At 40.7% G+C, this 25723-nt stretch overlaps 1 protein-coding gene across 1 annotated transcript; it reads right to left on the minus strand.

The window, feature by feature from the left end:
- Nucleotides 1-219: 219 nt before the first annotated feature.
- Nucleotides 220-25723, minus strand: atf6 (activating transcription factor 6). Its single transcript, XM_028403289.1, has 16 exons — nt 25473-25723; nt 24480-24556; nt 24059-24137; nt 23691-23788; nt 22958-23081; nt 22499-22693; nt 20867-21036; nt 16000-16185; nt 15768-15859; nt 14284-14427; nt 12347-12445; nt 12146-12248; nt 11372-11442; nt 10584-10695; nt 7982-8066; nt 220-1789 (listed from the first exon to the last, which is right to left on the minus strand). The coding sequence occupies exons 1-16, from the start codon at nt 25570-25572 to the stop codon at nt 1593-1595; spliced, it is 1932 nt and encodes a 643-aa protein (XP_028259090.1). The 5' UTR covers nt 25573-25723; the 3' UTR covers nt 220-1592.

Consider the following 25723-nt stretch of genomic DNA (forward strand, 5'->3'; position numbering starts at 1 on the left):
TAGCTTTCAGGTGTAAAATCAGCAGATGAGACAAGAAAGAAACAGACATTCAGAAGCCTGTAATTTAGAAAACTGTTAGCGGCAGTAAATTGAGTTATTGTGAGAGAAATTTCCCAGAAACAATCAATGTATTGTAGCTGTTGAACACAAATAAGGATGAGGCAGCTGTAGGATTTGCCCCATCAGCCCAACAGACACACACACACACACACACACAGGTATACTTAGAGAAAATCCAGTGTTTATAATGGTGTATGCACATCATAGGATACAAAAACAAAACATCACAAGCCAGTCTTTGTACTTTTTCTTTGTTCTAAAGTACAGCTGGGATGCAATGAAAACATTGTGGTGAATCAAATATATGCTTGAATCCAAAAGAGAAGCAAATAAAACTACACAACATGAAGAGAAAGCCCGGCGTTAAACACACGTCTTCTGCACATTTTTTACTGCTGACCTAAAACATCTGCTGCTAAAAGAAACACGCTTTTAAAGTATGTGTTGTTTTGTCAACACATACAAAACTGGAACTTATTACCATATCCCATATCATATGAACATAAAACACACATGAATATAAGGCATTGTTCTGCATTTAGTGCAAATGTTTTACCACAAATTAGTATGAATTTATAAATCATCTAAACTCTGCACAGGAACTCCATTTTCACATATATTTATACATAAGTATGGCAAATAAAAACACAGTTTTACCCGTGGATGGAGAAATAAATACCAGTCTTTGAGGTTTAAGATGGAAAACCTGTAAGACAAAAAGGGATTTCTAGGATGTTTAACTGCTTTCTCTCTGCCATTTTTCATACAATATGTCAAATAAAAAAATCCCACATCAAAAATTAGTTGCATCCAAACCACAGGTGTACTGTTACATAAGATCAATATGCAGAGTATCCAAATGTGTTCATGAATACATGAAACAGTGCAAAAAACCCCAAAATTAAGTACATTAGGTAAAATCATTAAACTGAGCACAAGGAATCCTCAAATTAATGGACACCAGCCAACAATATAGAGGTTACCTGACTTCCTAAATTGTTGCCACAGGTAATTAATAATCTGGCATATCTTTCTAATCAGTTCATTAATGAAAATGGCTTCATTTGGAGCAAGAAATCTTCTTCCAAACATGAAAACCACTGATATAATATTTTGTTTTCTAAGCTTTTTTTGTAGAAAATAAGAACAAAAATGTGGGCAGACTGAAGGAGTTGGTATAAAAAGTATTTGTGTACGATGAGGTGACTCAGGGTTCAATGCTCTGCTCCCTGTCGCTGAACAATTCTGATACTCTTATGTGGGGCTTACATGAAAGAAGTCAGCTTTGCCACACAAGGAGCTAGCATCTGTTACAGAAAACCTCCGGATACCAGCCCTGGTAAAGAATGTGGCTGACTGGTGCTGACACTTCTTGTGCAGAGCTCATTCATTCACATCAAGTCCGCCAGTGAGATCACACCAGATTTAAAATATTCATCATCACCCCCTGAAAAAAGTGTTAACTGAGGTCTTATCTTGTGTTTGCCTTCATGAGTTTAGGAGGGGAGTTACAGAGAACTCCAGCAGTGATCCTAAGCAGACCCCATCAGCACACCGACGGGAGGCGCAGCCTTGTTTTCTGTGGAGGAGTGCTGGTAAAATGTGTCTGTGCGGTTGACTCGAAGCAAAGGTGGGATGCTGGATGTCCTGATGTGGAGGATCCTGGTGTCAGTTACTTCACAATCAATCTGCATCATCACCTCGAACTCTTTGTCTCTTATGATGCTTTCTGTAATAGCAGGGAAAAAGATGATCGTTTAAAAACAACCACAAAGACAAAAGATTTAATCAATCGCAGACAAGTGTGCTCTCCAAACTGTATTCATCATTATTATTATTGGCAAGTTATTTTTCATGTTTGTTATTAAAATGATGTGATAAGAACCTGGGAGTGTAAGGAGTATTGTTTGAGTCAGTAGGGGGGGAGACTGGGACCGCAGTGAGGCTGGATTACAGATGGGAGTCCAGAGGTGACTCACACAATGGAGTTCTCCATCATGGAGATAAACAAAACAGCTCTAAACAAGAGCAGGACATACAAATTGGCGAGGAAGACAAAAAGAGGTCTGGCAGGAGTGTGGGTCAGAAAAGAGATCATGGATGATGAGTCAGTCTTCTTGTTGTGTTTGGAAGAGAAAACATTGAAAGACAAAAAGTGATCAATGTTAAATCCGATGCGAATAAACCCATTGACCACAGATGGTTACAGTATGTTATTAAGGCTTCCTCAGTCGTATCCAGGCTCCACTTACAAGCAGTAACTCTGGCATTGTCTTAGGAAATTCAAGCCTGGGAAAAGATACTAGACTTCATACTGGTGGGTCGGGGTTTGTGGTCTCACACAGCTAAACTTTACTCAGCCTTGGTAAAGAAAGTCCTTTAAAGTGGGCACCCTTGTAAATTTCTTCACTAGAAAAAGGTAATAACATGTTGAGGGGACCCATGTGTATTTACACTGACAGGCAACCTAAAAACTTGTGGCTTCCTTTGTGTGTCACTGGAGAAAACATTCCCCATAAGGAGCAAAACACACCTCACTCAGTCTTAGTGCTTCTCTTATAGGACCCGGTAGTGAAGATGAAGGCGTCTTTAAAATGCCCTCATGCTGCAGCCTTTTTTTTTTTTTCAGACACCTGTGCAACACATCAGTTTCTCATGAGATTGCACAGACACCACACTATAGCTCTGTCTGCAGCTGGACGGAGCTCCACGCATGTTCATAACATTAGATGAATAGTACTCGTAATGACTATGACTTCATCCACCGCTACACTTCTTCTTTTGCACCTGCAGTGAAACTGGAACTTTTCAAACAGATTCAGTGTTTCAACAGCAATCCCTGGAAATCCTCGTGTGCGTCTCTGGAAGTCTTTGTCACGCTACATCTAGCTCTAATTAGGCTTCTGTCTGAAGCAGACCTGGAAAAGTTCTCTCCATACTGCCTGGTGACTTTCTCCCTCCTCAGTTCAAGGTCCTGTCACCACTGTAGAATCAAGCCACACTAAAAGCCAAACTTACAGTAAGAAAATATTGCTGTTTTTACAAATACAGCCTGGCTCAGTTGAGGATACCTGTATGATTCACAAAGGTGGTTAATTTTAGCTAATGTTAGCAAAAGGAATGTAGTGTTGAGAGTCGACTCTTTATTTGTGGTATTTAAAGGGATGGGTCACTCAGATTCTTCACACTGATTGTTCTTGTAGGTTATGGTGGTATTTATCTAACAGTTGAACAGAGTTTTGGTAATGTTACCCATACAGATTTGTCTTTATCAGCTTTAATAAGCACAACCTCCAAACCTTTGCTGCTCACATCAACACAATCTAGATGGATAAACATCACAGCAGGCCACAAGAAAATCTATGAGTGACCTGTCCTTTTAACCTAAATTACCAGCTGTGGGCAAAATGTTCAGAAAGAGTGCACACAGGTGCTTTAGCTGAATGCTAACATGCTGATGTTGTGCAGGTGTGTTTGCTTGTTCACCATCTTACCTAATATTTCTTAAGCAGTGCTACTGTAAACACAAAGCACATCTGAAGCAGATGTGACTCTCAGTAGTTTTCTTTTTCCACTTCATGCTCTGTGCTCCGTAAGCACACAATGATTACACTGTAATGCATGGGCCATAATCTGAAACATTATCCAAATTACTCACGTTTAATATCCTTCTTGGTTTATATCCACCTTTCACCAAATTACCAAACTGTCTAACTTTTACTTAGCTAACCGCTTGAGAGGCCTGAAGACTGAAAGAGGAAACCGGCAAACACACAACACAAGGCCCAACATCAAATATCAGCTCTTTGAAGAGCCTGCCAAATCTACTGTCCTGCCCTGCATGGTCTTATCCCCTCCTTTTACTGGTGCCATCTGGTAATGTTCCAGAAAGTTTCAGGAACACACTGAGCTGGTGTATATGCTGATAAAGACCTAACGTCTGGCAACAACGCATCTGAAAGGAAACCTGAGAGTGGACCTCAGGAGAACGGTGGCTGCCGGACTGGAACAAACTCACAGGACACGTTCATGAAGGAAGCGCTGTTTCTCCTCCTTTGCATTCAGAAGGAAATGATTCATAACCCCAAACTACAACATGATTTTGGTTCAAACACTAACAAAAAATTAACAAATAAGCACTAGGGCAATCCATTTGTCACTTTAAATTCAGAAAAATCTGAATGCATATTTTCTGTCTGTAATGACTGCACAAACCAAAACAGGATGCATAAGCCAAGTATATACAATGAAGCATTGTTAACTGTGACAAAATAACTCAAGGGTCTGACGACAAAAGACAGAGTCCATGCTAAGTGATGACGTGAAGCTGCCTCCTGTCCTTTACTGTAGTCCACCCAAACCCCCCCAAAATGTAAATGTCATGGTGGTGCTAGAGGTGAAATTGGGCTTCATAGCCTCTGCTGTAGTTTATGCTGAGGGGTACAGTGGATGTATGCATGTTTATTTTCTATAATATACATGGTTCTATCAACTGTAACATGTAACTTAAGTGTCTAGAAAGCAACAGCCAGACATAGCTACTGATCTCAGTTTTTCTACTATCAAACAATACAAGAAGATTTACAGCATTTAAGTAACTTGTTTATGTTTACCCCTATGGTGGGCGCATTTCAAAGAATTCCCATTTAGAACACAACAGCTCAGGTGAACTGAAGCTTTACAGTGTGACATTTGGATTCCGAGGTGAGATGGTTAAAAGTATATTTGCACAATTTAAACACAACGTTTACATCACTTGGTGTAAAAAATGAATAACTATGAGGACAAATTGTCAAATATTGATGTATTCATTTAGAGAATGGAATTTACTTTCCAGGAATGGCAAGGGTTAAATATTTGGTTTGTTAACAGTGCACAGCAATTGACAGGATGTTTTGTTTAGATTAGAGGTAGGAAAATCTCCCCCCACCACCAAGCCCCCACCCAAGTCACTCACTGCTACGGAGCTCTACCTCAAAGTCCCTGATGAAAGCTCCCTGTTAGCTACAGTGCATATGTCCAATCTCAGAGAAGTAAAAATAGACCGCAGTGCGTCTCCCACGGTTGATCCACCTGTAAGTGATGTCACCACCAAAACATTCCTCTCCTCCAAACATGTCGCTTTCACTTGATGGAGCTACTTTCAAACTCAAAAAAAGGGATCATTAAATAAACACACACTTCAGTCCTTATAAGGAGCCACTGCTGAGCCAGATACATTGTGAGAGCAAATCAAACGGGTCAAGGTCAAGTAACTTCAACAGAGCCCCTGAACCGTGGACACGCAGCGAGACAGAAACAGACGACGGCTCACATCAAAGTGTCTATCTTCAATACTCACTTATTGGCCAAGACAGACTGAGCAATCACAGCAGATTAGCAGAGACTATCCACCTCCTCCAGATGAAAACCATTTAGTGATTGGAGAAGGAAGGCATTCCTAAAGGAGAGCAGCTACAGGGAGCTGGAAAGAATTATCTTGCACTGTGGAGCAATCATGCTCCAGAATGAGGACAGTGCCTTTTCGTTTTTAAAGTCTCGCCCAAACTGAAAATGTACATTTGCACTTAATCACATTAAAGTTTCTCGTAAAGAGAACACAAATCTGAAATGCTACTTGAAGGCTGTCATCTGTGGGGCACATGGGGCTTTAAATGTAAGAGGAGGGACTACCATGCGAACAGCAAGAGAATCACAGCCATCCTCTCTGGGCCTGGTTTTTAACTGCAGTCCTCACTGTCAGGTCAACAAGGCACTAGTAGAAGAAGCAGTTGTGGTAACTGCTAATATAAAACAGGTGTCAGCCCTGTCTCTAAAAGATGCCACATGATCCAGGCAACTTATTAGATGCGAGCACAGTGACGCTTGACACAGGCACAGAGGAACACAATGATTCCAATTTGCAGCTCACTGCGTGCATCCATGACAGATCATGCAAATCAAAATCCTTTTTTTCTCAAGCAAATGAGAATCTTTCCAGACCTGATATTTCTCCATGAATGCCACCTTTGTTTGGCCTTTTCAACAATTAGTTGAAAAGGAGGTCTTGGATTTCACTATTTGCTGCCATTTCAATGGGCCATCCGACCAGCACGGACCCTAACATTCCACCCTGACAAGACCAACCAAGAACAATGTTTACCTTCATCAATCTTCATCGAACACCCCTCTCCCAGAAAAAAAAAATCTCAACGGCCATGTCTTCCCTGCTGAGTAAGAGGTTCATATTCCACTGACTCACTCCTCACAGGCATGGTTGAAACACTAATCAAATTTGTTGCTGGTGGTTTGCCACAGAGAGACAGCAAGAACAAAAGGATTTCTGATTTAAAAAAAGCCACTTAACCTGCCAACAACAAATGGCTGTCTTCCTAATTGGTCTCAGCATGCATTTCTACAATCCCTCCTGAACGGGCTCAGTGACAATCAAGCCTCCTGATAATTAACTCTGCAGAGTTTGGACACAGACTCCCTTCTTTCCACCGACATCTCTAATGACCTGACTTTGACATAGAGCTTTGATAATCCAGAAGATATCAGGGCCACAGAGAAAGGTTTTAACAAGCTCATGGAAATAAAGTGCATATGCACAAATGAAAGAAAAAAAACACAATTTGAAGCAAATGTCTCGGTGGAAGTCCAAGGATTTTGTTGATCGTGTTCAGATACTGAAGTGCACCTCATGAATACAGTGTTGAAATGTTTCTTGTGGGTTTGTTTTTGAGTGTATGGTGGTCGAATAAATGGTTGACTGCTTCTCAAATGGGCTGGTGGAAACCAACCACCAAACCGCAACCAAGTGCACTCTGATTGCCACCCACTTTGACAAGCTGTAGACAGCACTTCAGGGGTAAATGAAGTTATGAGCTGGGATCCTTGTTTGATAATATGAAATGGGCTGCAGTTTTATAGAAAGTAATCACATTATTCATCAAGTACGCAGCTATTATGTGTGGTAATAACATTGAATACGCAGACCAGGGCACTCAATCCAAAGTGCTTCGACTCCAAAATAGGTTTAGGCCCTAAATAATACACTCCTGGTTACACATGGTGCCCAGTAATAACCCCTTCATGCACTCCTTTTTTAAACACAGGTTGACTTCACTAAAACAAGGTCACTGACCCCTTTTCCATTGTCAGCTTTGTTTTACAGAAGATGTGGTAACTTTGACAATCAACAGGCAATGGGTCTGTGAAAGTAGGGGTTAAATATACCCTTACTGACCAGATTTCTGCACTTAAACCTGCTTATTATGGTAAATGAAGAAATCAATATCATCACAAAAAGGAATGAATAAAATGTAGATGACGTTTCAGTAATCAGAACCACTTCCATAGCAACGGTCTGTTCTGCCAAAATAACAGATCAGATGTGTAATAATTTAATATAATAATAAAATATATACAGCATTACATTTAATAAAATACTGACTAAACATTTACAACAACAACAACAGTCAGTGGCCGTGCTGACAGCTTGCAGCATTGTTAAATGTAACTGTCAGTATAATTGAAAGCTGAAGGAGATGACAAATACTGTAAAGCACTCTGAGGGAGGGAGCAAAGGCTTTGTACTAGGAAGGCACCAGATGTCAAAAAACCTTTTTGGCAAAGAAAATAAATAAAGGAACTCTCATTTAATTTAAAAGGGGAACACAATCTCTTGTTCAAAGGAGGTAGGTTGAAAAACAAATACCAGCACTAAAGAGAAAAAAAGCTCAGCATCACCTTAATAGGCCTAAATAGCAAAAGTTTTCTATTTTGGTCTTGGAGGTTTTCCTTACAACTGTTTCAGGCCACAAATGATGCATTCTTTTGGGCAGACGTGTTTCTGAATTTGCTTCCAGCTTAGCTTTCATCTGTTACATTGCATTGACCACACTCCCTAACTGTTGTGTCGGTGCTGTGCAGCACTTACCATTTATGTTCATGGCTGGTAACACCACAGACATCTTGGGTCGACTTCCTTTATTGTGGTTGGTGGCAGGAAGAAGAAGATGATCCTGAGAACAAAAAAGTAGAGGAGGTCATCAAAAACACTTAAAGGCAAAGACAAGCCAGACTGTACAGTACAGTAAGATTTGCAGCTAACTAAACTTATACTTAAGTTTCTTCTTAACTGCTGTGGTTATTAATGGCACACCTTCTCACTAGTTATGGGGCTTTGGACTTAAATGGCCACAGACTTAATCATTTCAAGTTAGTTGTAGAGTGATGCTGAATCTCCACCTGCTCACTGCAGGGATTATATCTCCCAGGTGGCATTGAGCACTCAGGGAGACCTCAATGTCACAACCCTGATGGACTGGAGTGTTTTTGAAAATAAAAGCAAGTACTGTCAATGCACCAAAAGCCTGAGACCTAAATAGTATTAAGCATTTCTCTCAGTATTTCAACACATCACACAATGTGAGGATATATATATGCACATTTTTGAGGCACACCCATGACAAACAAGCAAATCTGTTTAAGGCAAGCATATATATATATAGATAGCTGCCGCTTGTCTAATTTATGGTTTTGTTGGGGTTAACAATACATTGACACCATCTAAGACTATAACTGAGAGGCTGTGGTGGTATGAGGTGGGAAAACTCCACCCACATAACTGCTCATCATCAGGGGAGAGCTTGTCAAGCTGATGTAAAAGCCACTGCTGCCATGACAACAGGTCAATTTTCCCTGAACCCTACTGGCCTGAGTCCACAGTGAAAGCAGCCAGTGTTTCCATCACCTCACCTCAATGCACACTTAAATACAGCCACAGGTGCTAAAACAACCTGAGAAGTGAAGAAAACCACAAAATGACGATAGAATAAGACAGACGACAGAAAACCCCCTGAAGCTGTGTTTTCCATGGCCTCACACCATTCACAGCTACATAAAGACACAGGTGGTAATGTGAAGAGCCTAAACTAACCTTGACCTACACATGACCACTTCCCAAACCTAGCACACTGTCAGAGATTGACCTCAACTGCTGGCCATGACAAGTATTTATGCTTAGAGGAACAAATGTCAAATGTGGTAGTGATTGGCTTTAAAACGTAAACAAATTCCTAATTTAATCCAGAGCTTTGGCCATCTTATTGTACCATCATAATGGAACTAGACTGGAAAAAGCATACAGGCTGTTGCAAACACACACACACACACACACACTGAAACCTAGGAAACAAAATAAACAACAGACAAAAGCTAATAAAGGTATGTAAAAATTAGAACGGGTCACACTGTGACAGGACTGTAATTTACACATCTTTTGTATTTATGCTGACAGAATTTGTGATTATTTATTTATTTATTTATTCATTTTTGGGGTTGTAAATTAAAGCAAACTAAAAAAATAACTAATAAATATTGAGAGAGCTGAAACAATTAAGTAGCTAGCTGCAGCCCTAAAACACAACTTACAGATCTTTTTTTTAAATAACTATAAAGGATATAAGCCTACAACAAAAACTATTGAAATGTGGTTTATGTAGTTTATCACAGAGCTGCTACAAACTAAATGACAGCTTCCTGACCTGTAGGGCCTTTACTCTCTAACAGACTATTGCTTCTTTTGTCCCTGCTGTCACCATGCCAACGAGAAACCGAACCTTTGTGACTTGTTTGGTGACAAAGGGTCTTGATCCTTGACCACATATTTCACAGTTCTCACCACCCTGAGTGCTCCTGAAGATTTAAGGACCTAACAAGAGGTGATGAGTGCGATGTGAAAGAAAAATCCATCCCAGATAAACTGAGCCTGGCTGTTTGAATTGTGACCACATGTTTCTTTTGTCAGAACTACACAGTTTCTTAATGACAGAACCGATGACAGAGAGATGAATCAGCTTCACATGCTGCCAACATTTATCATTTCTTAATGTTACACATTTGGAGGTTATTCTGTGTTTTGTGGTACTGTTTACATGAAAGCATTATGGTCCATAATAATGTAATGTATTAAAAAAAAAGTAAAAAATTAATAGAGGAAGAAATGTTGGAGGCTCAGAGAACATATCTGAGGAGAAAGAAATAAGATAAGTCCAGGATTAATCATATAAAAACAGAAAACTAAAAACAGCCTCAAATATGGAAAATGAATAAAGACCATGCAGATTAAGTGTGACAGTTGGTCATGCATAAATTGTAAAACATGGTCTTGATGAGTGCAAATGGCCCAGAGAAAGTACACTGGATGAAACTGGACTGGAACTAGGTAGTCACACCCATGGGTGTGTAGTTTTCCTCCCCTCGCCAACAGTTTCCTCTCAAATCAAACCTCTCTGCTGAGGAAAAGACCTATTATGTGTAATTTGTAATTCATAGATTACTCTCGATATAATCAATTACTCACCAGTTTGAAAAAATTAAATTGTACGACATAAAAATGGAATGAAACTTGATTAGTGTTAAGCTGAGTTGAGCTTTTACTTTATGTGGTCAGTTTAACTGCCAGGTCTGATTGTATGTGTGAGCCAGAACTAATTTCTTTCAAATCCGTGTCATGCACCAGGCAAACTCAAACTTACCCTCCGGAAGGACACCACGTAGAAAGTGTCGCCACGGCGATTGAGCTCGTCAAATAAGTCACTGTAGGTATGTTGAGGTGCATAATAAACCTGAAGCTCACTGCCAGGATTCCTGTTAAGGAATCACAGAAAACACAAGGTTTGATAAATTCAGAAGAACATGGGGAGAATGGGAAATAAACATGTGCTCTATTGTGTAGCACTAAATAACAAATAACTTGTGATTTATATACTGCTTCATTTGATACATGTGTCCATTTAACTCCAATATAGATGACAAGGAAACAGCTTATTGTCGTGGACTATAGGTTTGGGAGGATCCATTTTTCCCCAGTAACAAAATGTCATCCTTAATACCGGCTCTTTGTGAATTCTCTGTTCTCAGTCTGTTCAAGCAAGAGCAGTGCAGGCTTTGACTTCTAGGGGGGAGATTTTCTTTTTTTTAGATTTGGACATTTGGAAAAACGGCCAGAAATCTACTGATTCCATCTGTCTAATCTTAAAAATACACTGTAGAAAAGCTTCTTAATGACTGCCAAACCCCTGAAGCAGTGAGCAAGGGTCATCCTTTAAAAACAATATTGCGTCATAAATCAATTATTGTCAAATTCTATGGGGACAGATGCAGAAATTGTTCCAAGTACAAAACATGAGTTTTTTTTTATGTCTACAGCTTCCTCATATAATGAAGTTGCAAAAACAATGTAATAAAAAGTTAAAAAGAATACCTTAATAATTATGTACATGTTTGATTTGACATAAATAAAGTCAAATGGGTCTTAACTCACTTTTCCTGAGTTTTCCCAGTGTACTGGACCGTCACAATCTGACCACTCTCAGCCTGCTTGTTCTCCGTTTTCTGTTGGGGGAAAATGGATTAGCTGTAATCGCTTTATAATCACATCACAGAAGAGCGAAGTATAAGCGGTTTAACACATATACACACTCTATTAAAACATTACAATCATTATGAATGTTCTCAAAACGTCTGAAGATCAACACACAGTTATTCCATTCCTGAAGTTTTTTTTGCTGACTCTATTTCTATATCTTACCCACAAGGATATGTAGAAATATTCCAGGGAGCCAAAGTGCAATTAAAACAAGCTAAATGATGGTAATATCAGTACAGGTGAGAAATAAACAACCTTTTTCCATTTCAAGTAATATAAAGAAAAGGTGTATAGTAAATGGGCAGTCTTCGTAGACTGGACTTAGTGTGACAGATTCTGAAAAAATAATGGAAAACAGAGCGGGGGGCACTAATCCTAGAGCTCCCCTCTGAGTGTTATGTTTACTTTCTCAGGGCTGCCAGATTAAACTCAGTCCAATAAAGAGAAATGGGAGGCAGAAAAGGGGAAGGTGTGAGTGAAGGTGAAACTGTGGTGAAAGAGCGGCTTTGGGTTTTCAGGGGGAAAAAAATTATACTGAGGAGGAATGGCTTGAAAAACAAAACCTTTAGTTTGTGCTATGTACCGCCAACAATGAGTGTTATATAAATGTGAGCACAGCCCATTTGATATGCTTTGCTCTTTTTTCCAAAACACGCAGCTGTGACTTACCAGAAGGGTCCTGGTGGCCTTGTGGTTGTTGTTACTCATGCGCCTGGACTTGGTCTGCTGCACTTCATGGCGGTGGACCCAGCCCCTCAACTCATGGGCCAACCTGCCACATAAACACAGTTTTTTTTAAATCTGAAGGAAGATGAGTGACTGAGTGCGGGAAAATCTTGCAGGTACAGCAGACGCAGCAGAATTACGTACTCAATACATTTGGTCCTGTTAATGGGAGGCTGGCAGGGAGGTGGCGAAGGTCTGAAGAAGACAGGATCCTTCACCACCATCAGAGCTTTATCCTCAGAACTACAACAAAAAAGAAAATCAGTTAGATAAAGAAAACAGTGATAACTTCACAAGGCTGTTAAGACAGCAGACGAAATGGCTGCATGCCCTCTGTTTTAGGTGAAATGCACAAAAGGCTGAATAAGGGCAAATAAAATGGCAGCAAAAGAGAAATCAGCATAACTTCAATGTGGTGACAATTATATTAAATGACATTGGTTAGAGAGTTTTAGGTTTTGCCTAACATGTGCAGAGGTGGCAGGGCTTCAGTCACTGCTTGTATGCACGAAATTGCCGACTTGCATTAAAAGCGGAAGTGCGGGGACATGATGGGTCCACATGCTGCTGTCATTCCTGCTTACAGTTGCTATAAACATTCAACAGAGAGCAGAGCATCACCGCCAAACAGGTCACACATGCACTGCTGCCATGATGCTATCAACCAGAGGACAGGTATACAAGAATCAAAGTGTTCAAATCAATTTGAGAGGAAATTTACAAACTGTGTGAACAATTTTTGTGTTTGTTGTCGGATGTGAATAGAGAGGGCAGCTGTGCAGAGAACTTGTATGTGTGGGAGTGTTGATGTTTCTATCAAGCAGCTGGCAAGAAATCAGAAAACGACAAACATCCCAGGGTAAATAAGGAAAGGCCTACACATTGAGTCAGTAGAGAAAGACAGACAAAGACAACACTTTCCTTTTGTGGGCTACATGTGTGAAAGGTTAAGTGTGTAACAATGTGTGAACCACATTCCACAGATATGAGAAAACAGCTAGTCTGATTATAATAATGACAAATGAAAACAACAAGCCAAGAGTCTGGGTTGTTGTCATACTGTGGGTTTACACACATTCGTAATTAGCAGTACAGCATTTCATGACTTCTTTCCTCAGATGTTTCTCTGACTTTAATTACAACTATTATACCTCTCTGAAAGTGAATGATTGTGTTGTTGGAGGTGCTGATGTAGACTGCCAGCAGTACTCTGCGCCCACCTGCAGTAGGCTTTGTAAGAAAAGCATATGCCGCCGACGTAATCCCTCCCCTGGGCCTCCCTGATGAGAGCCAACGTGCTGCTTTTGCCGTATGTTCACATCTAAAAGCATCCTGAAAATGGTTCTACGGGACAACATGTCAGACCGCAGAGGGCTGATCGTAGCTCTAACTGAGGGGCCCGTGTTAACCTTCCAGCACACATCTTCCTGCTCATAGGGACCTCAATATTAGGTTGCATATCTCCCCCAATCCCCGTTCTCTCACTGCCTTCGGTGCTGTCATCCCTTTTGTAAAGGTTAATGTGTTCCTTCCTGCCTGCGCTGGTTTAAGGCCGACGGGAAACCTGATACTTCAGATGAATGGTTTACATTAACATGTGACATACCCTACACAGAGCTCTAACACAACACAGCCTGGCAGTGCCATGGAGACGTTAGATGCTCTGACCACCTTGCAAAACACATTTTTCATGACCTGTGGGGGGGTACAGGTAATGAACCAAACAGGGAGGTTATCTGTGCAATTTACAAATGTGGGCCTGTAAAAAAGAAAGAAAAATATATAAACCTTTAGAAAAATAAACTGTCACCTATATATACAACAACTGATGTCAAACGAGTCCTGACCCCCACTTCCAAGCTTGTTACTCGAAGCACAACTCTTGGCCAACTAGCCAGGGGCCTGGAGGCATTTAACAGGCAGACGTTTGGACAGAGTAGGTAATCAGATGGTGCACATGTTTATGTTTGTGCGGTAATGAGCTGCACCGGTGCAGACTTAGCACAGGCACAGGTGCATCCTGGGCGAGCGGGTAGACAGTGTTGTGAAAGGTGCTGGGGGAGGGGGTTTGGGCTCATTACCTGTCCACCGTCTCAGAGGGGCCACTGCCAAGGGCCGCAGAGCCCATCACAACGTCAGACTCTGCCTCTGGCGAGAAACCCAACAGGTTCCTGCTGCTGTGGTGCATGGAGGAGACCTCAAGCTTGGAGCCACCCTGAAACACACTGATGAAACAGGAAATAGGTGAGGTGAAATAAGGACATCTGTGTGAAGCAAATGCATAAGAAGAACTTGGGGCTGGACTTGGATAACTGCAGAATTCCATGTGGCCCACATCCCGCGCACAGGAGGGCTTTTTCGTTTTTTAGCCACAAGCAGAATCTGAACTCTGATCTCGAGCATACAATCCAAAGCACACTGGGCGTGCACACTTACACACACGAGCAAAAATACACACAGCCATTTTCAATGGTATTACTACACTGGGTGGCATTTTCATTTCAAAGAGATCTGACCTCAAAGCGGGCATATTTTACATTCCAAAGGAGAGCCCAAACACAAAACACACAGATGCAAGTGCAGGTACAGGCGCACACAGACTAGATTACTACTGTGCATACCACTAAAGATGCAAAAGCCAACTCAATTACAGTCCTAAGAAACTTATTCATGTTTAAGCTCTAGAGAAGCTCAGCTCAAAGAGCATGTTCCCAGCACAGAAAAGAATATCCAACAAGTAGATTCTTGTATCCTTGTGAAGAAAGTCATTCCCACATTTTTATAAAATGAGCACAGAGTACTGTATCTGTCATTATATTTAGAGGTGAACTATGAGCTAGAATTACACAATCTCTCCATCTGCTACTAGGGTGGAATCAAGCTCCTTTTCCCTTGTGTAGTTTTACATAACTCATTAGATTTTGTCACAATTGTTAGTATTACATGATGAGGTAAGACAAATATGTCACAAGTAAATGTTTTAGTCCTTTCTTAATTTTCTAGCCACACAGATTTTGTTTTACATTCACAGGTGCTAAAGGTAATAGTTTTTTCCACAACCCATCATCATTGTTTTCCATTAGTCATGAAGTCCTATAAACTCTGGCAACAACATCAGAGGGCTGTGCCGTACACCCAACAGCAATATGGCATGGTTATACTATTCATCGTCACTTTCTTTTCCAGTTAGCTCAGTTTCAGGTTATTTGCTTCTTCGCCCCTTTTTACAGGGGGGGTCATTATTAAATGAGTAGTGGTTCACTGTTAACAGTGCTGTCCTAAAACATGGTTTTTGTGGGGCAAGTGTAGAAAACATTCTACACTGTTTTCAATAAACCTTTTTAGCATAATGTCTTACATGAGAGGCGTGATTTCCACAATGAGTCATGGGGCTTCCCATTTGTTTTCCTCCAGTAATCAAAAGCGTATGCACTCACAGTAAGTTACAGATAGCAGGAATCTTTGTGTTTTACTAAGCAGCAGTGTTCATCACCCCACCCTTTGTTTGAATTGAATTTCAGCCACTGGACACCAAATCAAATTACTATGTAGGACAGATGTTCACCTCATTGGTCCAACATTAAGCACCAGGAACACCAAGACCACCATGAGACACACTGCTCTCCTCTTGGGTGCCGTTCCCTTCAGGACTGTATTCTGTAGGAAAAAAGAAACACATTTGTACTACATAACAGATATAATTCATGTCAACTCATGTAATGAGTGTTTAAAAGCAGCATTTGTGCACTCATGTTATGTGTTAAATACTGGCGGAGCTGTGGATTCCTGCCTCTCACCTCACTCAGCAGGCCCTCCAGCTGTCTCTTGAGGTTGCCATTCTCACACTTGAGCACCTCATTCTCAGACAACGCCACTTTCAGGCGAGCTTCCAGTGAGAGCAGATACTCTTTCTTCTTCTTTCGAGACAGGGATGCTGACTCACGGTTCTTTATCATGCGCTGTTGCCTCTGGGACAACTTTGACTGAAGAGAAAACAGACACACAAAAACAAAAACATGTGACAAGTTATTTTATTACTCAGATTAAGCAGTGCATTTTCTCGTTCATCCACTCAGCACCTAACCAAACAGGAAAGAAAGGTAGTTTTTTGTGGGAATGCCTGTCTTAGCCACCTGCTGGGTGCAACTACTTCTCAAAGCATTTTTATAGAATATAGTGTATTCACACATCATATTACTGAAGTGTAAAAGTCTATGTGTAAGAAGAGAAACTATTTGTAAACCTACAAAAGTCAAAGATTGTCTTTTTGAAGCCAAATGGAAGCGTTAGCATGAGAAAGAGAAACAACCCGTTACATGACAGATGACACAGTGTGAAGGTAAACAGAGGAGAGGAAGAGGAACCAAACATAAAAGTCAGCAGTGACTGCTATTCTCAACAGGAGTGTGCAGCTTACTACCATGATAGAATAATAAACAGAGAAGCATGAGAAGCAAAGGGAGAAAGAAACCTCTGCAACAAATCACCACTTTACCATCACCCCAAAATTGTCCTTAAGTGTGCAAGATCAAGCTTCTGCTTTAAAATATTTACACTCAGATCCTCCGAGTGGTCAAGGGGTCGTTTGCAATAGCTGCATTCTGTAGGTGAAGAAGGATGTTTTTACGGAGTGTGTCAGGCCCTGAAAACATGTCTTCACATTGGAGACACATAAATATGTAGGCCTTAAATATGTTATATGTCTGGATGTAGGAGAGCAAGTCCTGCCATAGTCAGTAATTAGTGCCTTACACACTCAAGTTAGCATAGTCTGTAAATAAATAGATGATAATCAGTATGTTTACATTTGCTACAAATATTTGTGGGGCTTTTTTAATACAAAATGCCAATTCTGAAAAATAATCAAATTAATGAATAAATAAATAAAATCAAGTTTAAAGTAGGATTGTTTCCACATGACATCAGTGAAATGAATGAATCGAATTCCAGCATGCTAACCCAAATCTTGACCTACGACAAATTAACACAACCCAGGGCAGCGATTACCCGATACCTTCATTGTGAATCCAGTCCCTCGTTACCCCTCTCCTGCCCTTCTACAAACACAAACACCCTCCCCAGGGTAAGACCCTAAGATCCTGGGCCTAATAGCCCCATTGGTGATTAAGTTATTTGGATCCCTGTATTTGTGTTCTGTCTCCTGAGAAACCTCTCTGTCTCCCAGCTCAGATCTGGGAGCTGTGCCACTACCCCGAGCCTGGGAACACAGCAAGAAAGAAGTTACCAGGGACTGGAGAGCAGGGGGAACTTCACATCGCCTCCACAATGAGGCTGAGGAAGAAAATGTGGGGCAGAGGGTGAAAAAAAATGGCAGAATGGCATTTCTCTATAAGGCTCCTCTTGAATGGGTGAGAATCCATGAGGGGCCATCACAGACGTAGCTACTGGTTTAAATTCAGAGCTGGTGGGAAAAGTCAACTAGGCTCATCAGTGGGGCACATGCCCCCATTTGCTCCTGTAGATATGTACAGTTGCCAGCTGCAGACAGCTGTTGGGATATTAAGCAGTGCTGTGTGTGTGTCTAATTGTGGCTCAGGGTGTTGCTGAAAGGGGAATGCCTGCTCAACAACTCTTCAATGGATGAATACAGGTGAAGAGAGGGAAAGCAAGCGAGTGACAATGAAGCAACTGCAGAGTTCCTAAAGCTAACAGGCCAGGGTGAAAATGTTTGCTAATTTTACTGTAGGTCATAAACAACTACAACTGTGGCATGTGCCCATAGCTGAAAGGTGATAGACTGTAATAAAATCTTCTGTAAATGCCCCAGGTGTAAGGTGTGTAGCTGCAGAGCAAAAGCAACACAACTTAACAGATATCTTGAATTTTTGGCTTTGTTTAGAAGTAAATATTCACCTTAATAAATACGGTGAAGCGGGGTGTTGTTTTCTGTGTTCAGAAGGTTTTTGAAAAATAAATAAATGTGTTCAATTAAAAGAGAAAAATGTATTTTTACATGGGACTTTCTAAGCAGAATAATAAGGCAAAAGAAAGAAAGAAAAACACCTGAACCTTTGGATAGATGTAATGCAAACTAAAAGGGATCCCTTTTCCTCCAGAGTCCTGCTCTCATGGGGTCCTCCTCCTGTAAATCCTGCCATCCTACTAATGGAAGGATTGTTGAGGCCTGCAATTTCAGATGCACACACACAGCTAAATCCCCAGCTGTGAAGGAGCCCATTACATTATGCTGACCCAATCCCTGATGGCTGTTTACAGCTGTCGTCCTGCACAGCACCTGTCTGAAGCATGTAATCCTTAGCAGCCGTTACACACCCAGGCTTATAGGCATATCTATCTATAGGGCAAAACAACTGAAACACTGACACATATATATACTGTTAATACAGCAGCAACACCTGGCATAAGCATGCCATCTTTAACAGGCATTTTACACTTCCTCTAGCCTATCAAGTCCAGCAGTAGCCAGACCCTAGAGACTAAACCCAGCATACAGCAGTGAAGCAGCTTCTCTGTATGGCCACAGAAAGCACTTAAGTAAAACAATTTAAACATATTTAGCAGCATTTACAAAAAATTGCACCCTTTAAGGTCTCTTGTTGTCTTGAAAGTTAGAAAAAAGTACAGTCCTACTTTCCCCATCTTCACAATTAATGTTTACAGACCCTCCCCTTTAATCACCTATTGTAAACTTTATTGACAAATGGCTGAGAGGTGTATTTGCTTTGGCCTCTGGGGTTTGGAATTCCTCGACTCTGCTCTCGAGGTCTGGCACAAAAGTGACTCTCCAGACTGGATTATGCCCACAAATAATTGGATGAGTTTCTCTCCACCCTTTTAGGGGAAGAGTATTTTTACAGCCAGAGGTCAACTGTTAGCAGTCATTTAACAACAGGCACATTTCAGTCAAGGTAAAAACTGATGGAAAATATTGTTAAGTGCATCATGACATTAGGCTATGACAAATCTTGACAATATCAGGGCCATGCAATATTTCTATAAGATTACAATAGCAGAAATGCAGAAATCGCTGCAGTTGATTTAGGTATGTTGAATTAAAAAAAATGTACAGTTTGAGAGAAACATTGTAAAGTCTTTCTCATACAACAAACAAGACAGAGTGAGAACATGTTTCTCAACTCTACAAAGGTCAGGAACTGCTGCGCCTGAGAGCCTGAAACAACAGTAGAAAGCTGGTGAAAGTCACAGCAGTCAGAACAGAAAACAATCAGAAGCACAGGCCTACAGACTAGCTTTATGTCCTTATCCAGAAATAAGAGCAGCACGCACACAACATGGCGAGCTTTTATTGAGAGACCACAAGCATGTACCATAAACAAAACATACTGTAAATGAGTTTTCTTGTTGCCTTTTAAACTGCTGGGGCTGTCCCCACTGCAGTTAATTGTGCCCTTTAAGCCCTCAGTTGTGCTGCATGTGCTGTCATTAAAACCAACCAAAAAGAAATGAGTGTGTGCGGGGGAAAAAAAATACAGTCATTTTACATGTTTGTGTATCTTTCTGTTCACTGCAGCTGTCCTGACATCACCCCTGATCCACCCCCTTCATCCACGCAGAGAGTAATGTCCTGCTTTAACACTGTCTGAGCTACAATTACATAACATGTCTAACTTTCCAATAAAAAAAGCAGAGGTCAGTGATGATGATAATTGTATGTGATCCCATGAAAGTTAACGTATCAAAAAATATAAAGTGGTGGTTTGTGGTGATGCCTTGTTACACTCTTCTCTAACTAACAGCAACACATCCATTTTCTATCTTTATAACTGCTCTCACATCACATCATCCCCAACATGATGCTGGACTTAATGAGAGCATATCTTTTGATGGTGGAGAAAAAATCATTTATTTTAGGGCCATATTTTGATTTAAAGTAAATTAATGTTGCTGGGATTTATTCTCTCTAAAGTAAATTGTCATTTCTGGCTTTACTGACTGGCATGCCCCATGTGGTGTAATGGCTTTTCCCCTCAGTGTGGAAAAAACTAGTCTTAATAATTGATATACATGTTTTTCATTAACCAAATATTATAGTTAATGTTTTTTTAATAAAAAACTAAAATAAAAATGGTTTAGGATAAGAGCTCAGTATGGGCATGAATCAGTCCAAACTTGAAGCAGGCGACCACATCATAGTTACATAGTGGACTACTCATGAACATGTGCACATAAACAAGTGCTAGCATGTCCATACAAGTGCTGCAGGTACCATTTAGTCCTGTGAAGAAGCTTTGACTAATATAACAGTTTGACCATATTGTCAGTTAATGAGTAAATTAAAGAGCATGACCTTCAGAGCAGTTTCTGAGCCTAAAATCCTAAAGATTATACGCAGAAAAACATGAGGAGACACAGATACTCACACAACTGTGTGTTGCTGTGATAATTATTGGAGGTGCATGTGGATCTCAGAAATAACATGTTTTGCAAGGAAGTCAAACATTTTTTCCTTGACTCTGTTTGCAATCAGATGACTATTCAGTGCATATAAGCATTTAACTTACTGAAGTATCATTAGTATGCTTTGGATCCCACATAAAAATCATACATTTTGGTCAACTAATTAAGACAAGACAGGAAACTATAAAGATATTTAGTGCACTTCTTAGTATATTTTACCAACGTAAATAATAAAAAGGAAATAAGATTATGTTTAGGACTTACATCATCATCTGAGGAAGAGGTCCGAAGTGAGACCGAAACTACCGATTGAGCAGAGACAGGGACAGGCTTGTCCTGGGTAAGCATTGTCATGGTGCCCACATTCCCAGGGATGACCTGTGGTGTCTGGATCTGTAGTATCTGGCTTGGCTGAGACAGCACAATAGGACGACCTGTGTGAGAAAAACATGCATATTTCCAAATTACAGGGCTGAGCTATACTGTAATCATATTTTTACTATATGATTAACACAGATTAATGCACACTGTGATTATGTGAATAAGTGAGTCTGTTCTTTTCACACTTTCATCTCAATGTGCATGAGAAAAACATTCAAGATGCTTTTCAGCCACATCAGGCTGCTTTAAAGAGAGTCCTGCTGCAGATGGTACAGTTCAGCTCCCCACCTCTATTGACCTACATTAACCCCTCGTCTTTAACAGGAGTGTGTGTTTTTAAAGTACAGGTGGGGAAGATGTTTGCCATCTTGACCTGTGGTCTTCCACATTCCACACTGAGAGGTGTGCCGCTTTAATGTGCATGAACACACATAAACATGCACGTGTGCCCGCATTTTTAATGGCAAAAACAGAATATTGTCTGTTTGTTAATGTGGTAGTCTCTCACAGAGAAGCCCACTCTCTTCTCTCCAGTAAGGCAGTGCCAGGAACCATTCCTCAAACTGACCCAGCAACCTTCACCTCTAATGCTAAACAGCCTGTCAGTGCTAATTGTGTAGAAGTGTTAGCCAGTGCTGCTAATGAATGTGTGTGGTGCCAACACTCTGTCTTGTGCCCAAGTTCACCATCTGTAAGAAGAAATCATAAGGATGAAAGTCAAAAGGAATTAAAAGCAGTGAACACCTGTCAGCTTGTTTGTTCTTTGGAAACACATGACCGCCTCAGTCCGTCTCCATAAAACCTTTACCGATCCGTAATTATCTCTGAATTTCTTTCTTTCATCTGCCTGATGCATAAAGCTGTGCTCCCTTACTGTGAATATTACAGCAAACTAATGACAAGACTCATAACACTGAGCAGGTTTGACCTAACGTCTATCTGGGGTCCGACGGTTAGATGTTCCATCTTTAACCATCTGCCATCTTGGCCATCACCAGGCAAGAAGGAGAGCCAAGTTCAAATTCACTCTGAAAGGGTCAGCTCCTCCACCCAGTATTTACATTGGCCCTGCTGCTGCTGATGTAACAGGACAGGACTGCTAAAGCTTGCAAGCAAAACCGCAAAATGGCAAATTACTTTAAAGCAGGACACAGCAGCCTTTTGTTATTGGTGGCTTCTTGGCCAATTCTCTTACATGTAGGCTAAAATTGATAATACTTTTGTTTTGTTTGGTTAAAAAAATGTTTAATGTCAAGCAGAGTATGGAGTTTATTGATAAGCAAAAACTAAAGTTATGGCACCATCTACTGGCCAAAACAAAAACTAAATTAATGCTTAAGCAAGAATATCCACCAAATTCATCAGCAAAGACTCATCATTGATGTTGTTGCTTTTCCACATGATAACAAAGCACAAGTTCTTTGTTAAGAACATGATACTGTACAATGAAACAGTCTGATGCAATCCAGTGTAACATGAGCATGTTTCTCAGTCTGTTGCAGTGTGAGCTCTGACCTCGAGGGGGCGCTGGTTGGATGCTGATGGGAGCTGGCTTGACCACGGGCAGCACAGTGGTCTGCAGGGGCTGGATGATGATCGTTTTGGTCTGCAGGGGGGCTGCAGCTTGAGCCAAGGGCACAGCTGTAATCAGTGGTTTGGGCTGGATGGAGACCTTTGGTCCAATCTGGATCGGCCTCTTGATTGGTTGGACTGCATATCGACGGATAAGGGATGGAAGCAGTAAGGTGAAAAACAGGAAAAAAAAGAAAAGAATGAAAAAAATAGAAAAGGCTGACTAAGCTACAGATTCAGGTTATTTTTACAGTGAGATCCCTCTTTTATCTGCTGATTTTCTTAATCACAATCCAGACTTTCTGGGATAATGGAGCTACATTTGTGCCCTCATTGTTTGGCAGTGAGGAGAGATATACAGTCCATAACAACTGAGATGTGCAATGGTTGAGGCTGCCATACCTCGTGTCGTATGATTGGTCCTCTTTGCAAATTTCTTAGGCGGGACAGAGATTTCAGAAACACCACTGGACTCTGAGCAAACTGAAACAGGCGAGGGCTGAGACTGTGGAGACAGGGCTTCATCCTGGATGGAGAAGTGGATCAGAAAAAGGCAGTAGGAGTAAACAAATCTTTGACGAAGTTACAAAGCAGCCAGCTGCTTAGAGAAAATGGATGTGTAAACCAGACACTTTATTTAGACGAAATAACTTAAAATAGATTAGATGTCCTTGTCTATATATCAAAGACTGTGTCCTTGGATTTAAGTCATAGTATTTTAGCAGACAAATATGAGCAGGCTGTGAAGGCTAGAAAAAGACATAACCTTTGTCCTTGTTTTGACACACTGTGAAAACATCTGCCTGCTAAATTATGCTAATGTAGCTGAAGTTGTCAGCACCTTTTTTTTTAAACGAGGGGTTGGCACTCAGCTCAGATGGACAGAAAATTATTAGTTTGACAAGGTGTTTAAGGCTTTTGTTAATAAGTGTCGTGTGTGTGTGCGCATGTGTGTTACTGAAAAGCAAAGAGCAGCTGTGAATGTTCGGACACCATCTGGATACATTCTTTCTGTATTTCAACTGCACGCAAAGGGCAAATATGTAAATACAGTAATAATAAGAACAATGGTAATATTTGCATTGGAAATACTATTCAAATGCTTTAACGAAAGGACAAAGAGTTGCACACTTACTTGTAAGGAGTATGGGGACAATGGTTCCACAGAGGCAGGTGATGAGACAGAGCTCAGAGTGTGGGCAGGTGACAGAGAGTCCACACTCACCTCACCATCTGGAGGCACAAGGACACGGAAAAATGTGTTATATGCTCATTCAGCAAGAACCACTGGGTCTCAGAAGAGAAGAAGCTCTCAGACACATTTGAAGAGATATAGCACATCACATAGTTAACATTTTGACTGTTAGATAAATTATATCAACAATATTTGCCAAACATCTGTACACTACAGCTAATTATTGCACCTGACAAACTCATCTCTTTTAGATCAGATATAATACGACTCATTCTGTGGTGAAATGTGACAAACACACATTTCTGTACCTGTGCAGGTGCTGCTTGTGTCTAGTCCGTTCCATGGAGGAATGTCGATGTCAAAGTCCAGGTCTGGACCCTCATTGGCCTGAGAAACCAAACAAACGTATCTTAGACAGTTGACCTCATGAGAACGCTGACTGCTAAACACTTTCACATTTTATAAATATTTTATTGTGAATCCCACAAGTGTAGAACAACATTATGTTGCATAAGTCGGAAACACAACATGTGTGACAATCAGCCCATAAACCTCTAGTAAAAATCCTTGTTGGGCCTGGCGCACACCTCACAGACTGTTACATAACATACTGTGCAAATATCTGACTCTCTGCACCACTGGAGATAAGCACTTTCAGACATTTTCCATTTCCTTGTTATGACATGCATTTCACTTTACAATTTCTATTTGCAAAGACGAGTCACTTACGTAGCCAGCATTCTCAAGAGCTACAAGCAGGTCATCTGCATCCCCCAGGCTCTCAAACTCATCAAACAGGCTCAGGTCTGTGTAACAAAAGGTATAGAACATGAGGCGAACTGCTTTTTACTTTGCATTTTTTTGTTAATATTTCTGGGAAAATATAGCACAACTATAAAACCGTTTAAAGCCAGTAGTTCAGTGTACATGACAGCAGAAGGTGTGAGCCCAGCCTGTACATTTTATGTGAGCAGTCACACGAAAATAGGAAATGACACAGTAGATGCAAATTTAACAAAATTACCAACTGCACATGCAATGATGCAATATATGTAGCAAAACTAGCCTATAAACAATAACACATTTAGCATGAAACACAGACAAAAGAAACACAAATAAAAACACATGCAACATGACATTATCTTTGTTATTTCAATGGTGGTATTAAGAATATTATTTATGCTTGATAAAATTCAATATTGTACTTCAATATTTAACTTCTTTAAGAAAAACTTTAAATTACATTCTGTTGATTGAAAAAAATAAAACTGAAAGAAGAAGAAGAAGAAGAAGATATTTCCGCTCTACAAGTGGACCAAACCACTTCTAGGGCAGGTTAAGGACCGTCTGTGATCCATGTGGTGAGTCAACAACTAAGAGTGGTATTTGTATTTAGGCAGCAGACATGGTACTGTGAAGGATGCCGTGTGTCCCATTCATGGTGCCCATTATTTTTTATATTACACCCAAGCTCCGCAGGTTACATCATCACAGTATCTAATGCTAGCTAATGCTAGCTATCTAGCTAAGATTTGAAGATTACAAAAAAGAAACGATCTACGTCGTGTTCACGTGTGCGTGCTGGTGTTTTTAAACAGCAGCACGTGTGCGTGCTGGTGTTTTTAAACAGCAGACCTGTAACATTGTCAACGTTAGATCATCTAGTATTTAGCTGTCACTCCTCTGTATCGGTCTTTCCAGAAAGTGCAAAGCTTCCCTTACCCCACTCTCCTCCCTGGTCTATAGAGATGGTCCCGGCCTCACTATCCATCACTAGGTATGGCTGATGATTTTCGAAGTCTAACGTTAAGTCGGAAGACATCTTTTGAATTCATTAGTATGGTATCACACTGTAACAAACAACAGTCGGGCGACTTCTCATATGACGGCTCATCTTGCAGTTGTTTTGTCGGAAACTTCCTGTTTGACGCAAAGATACACGTCTGACTTTACCGTACATGTACGGGTGCCGC

This window comes from Parambassis ranga, chromosome 4 (assembly GCF_900634625.1).
Source record: "Parambassis ranga chromosome 4, fParRan2.1, whole genome shotgun sequence".
NCBI lineage: Eukaryota > Metazoa > Chordata > Actinopteri > Ambassidae > Parambassis > Parambassis ranga.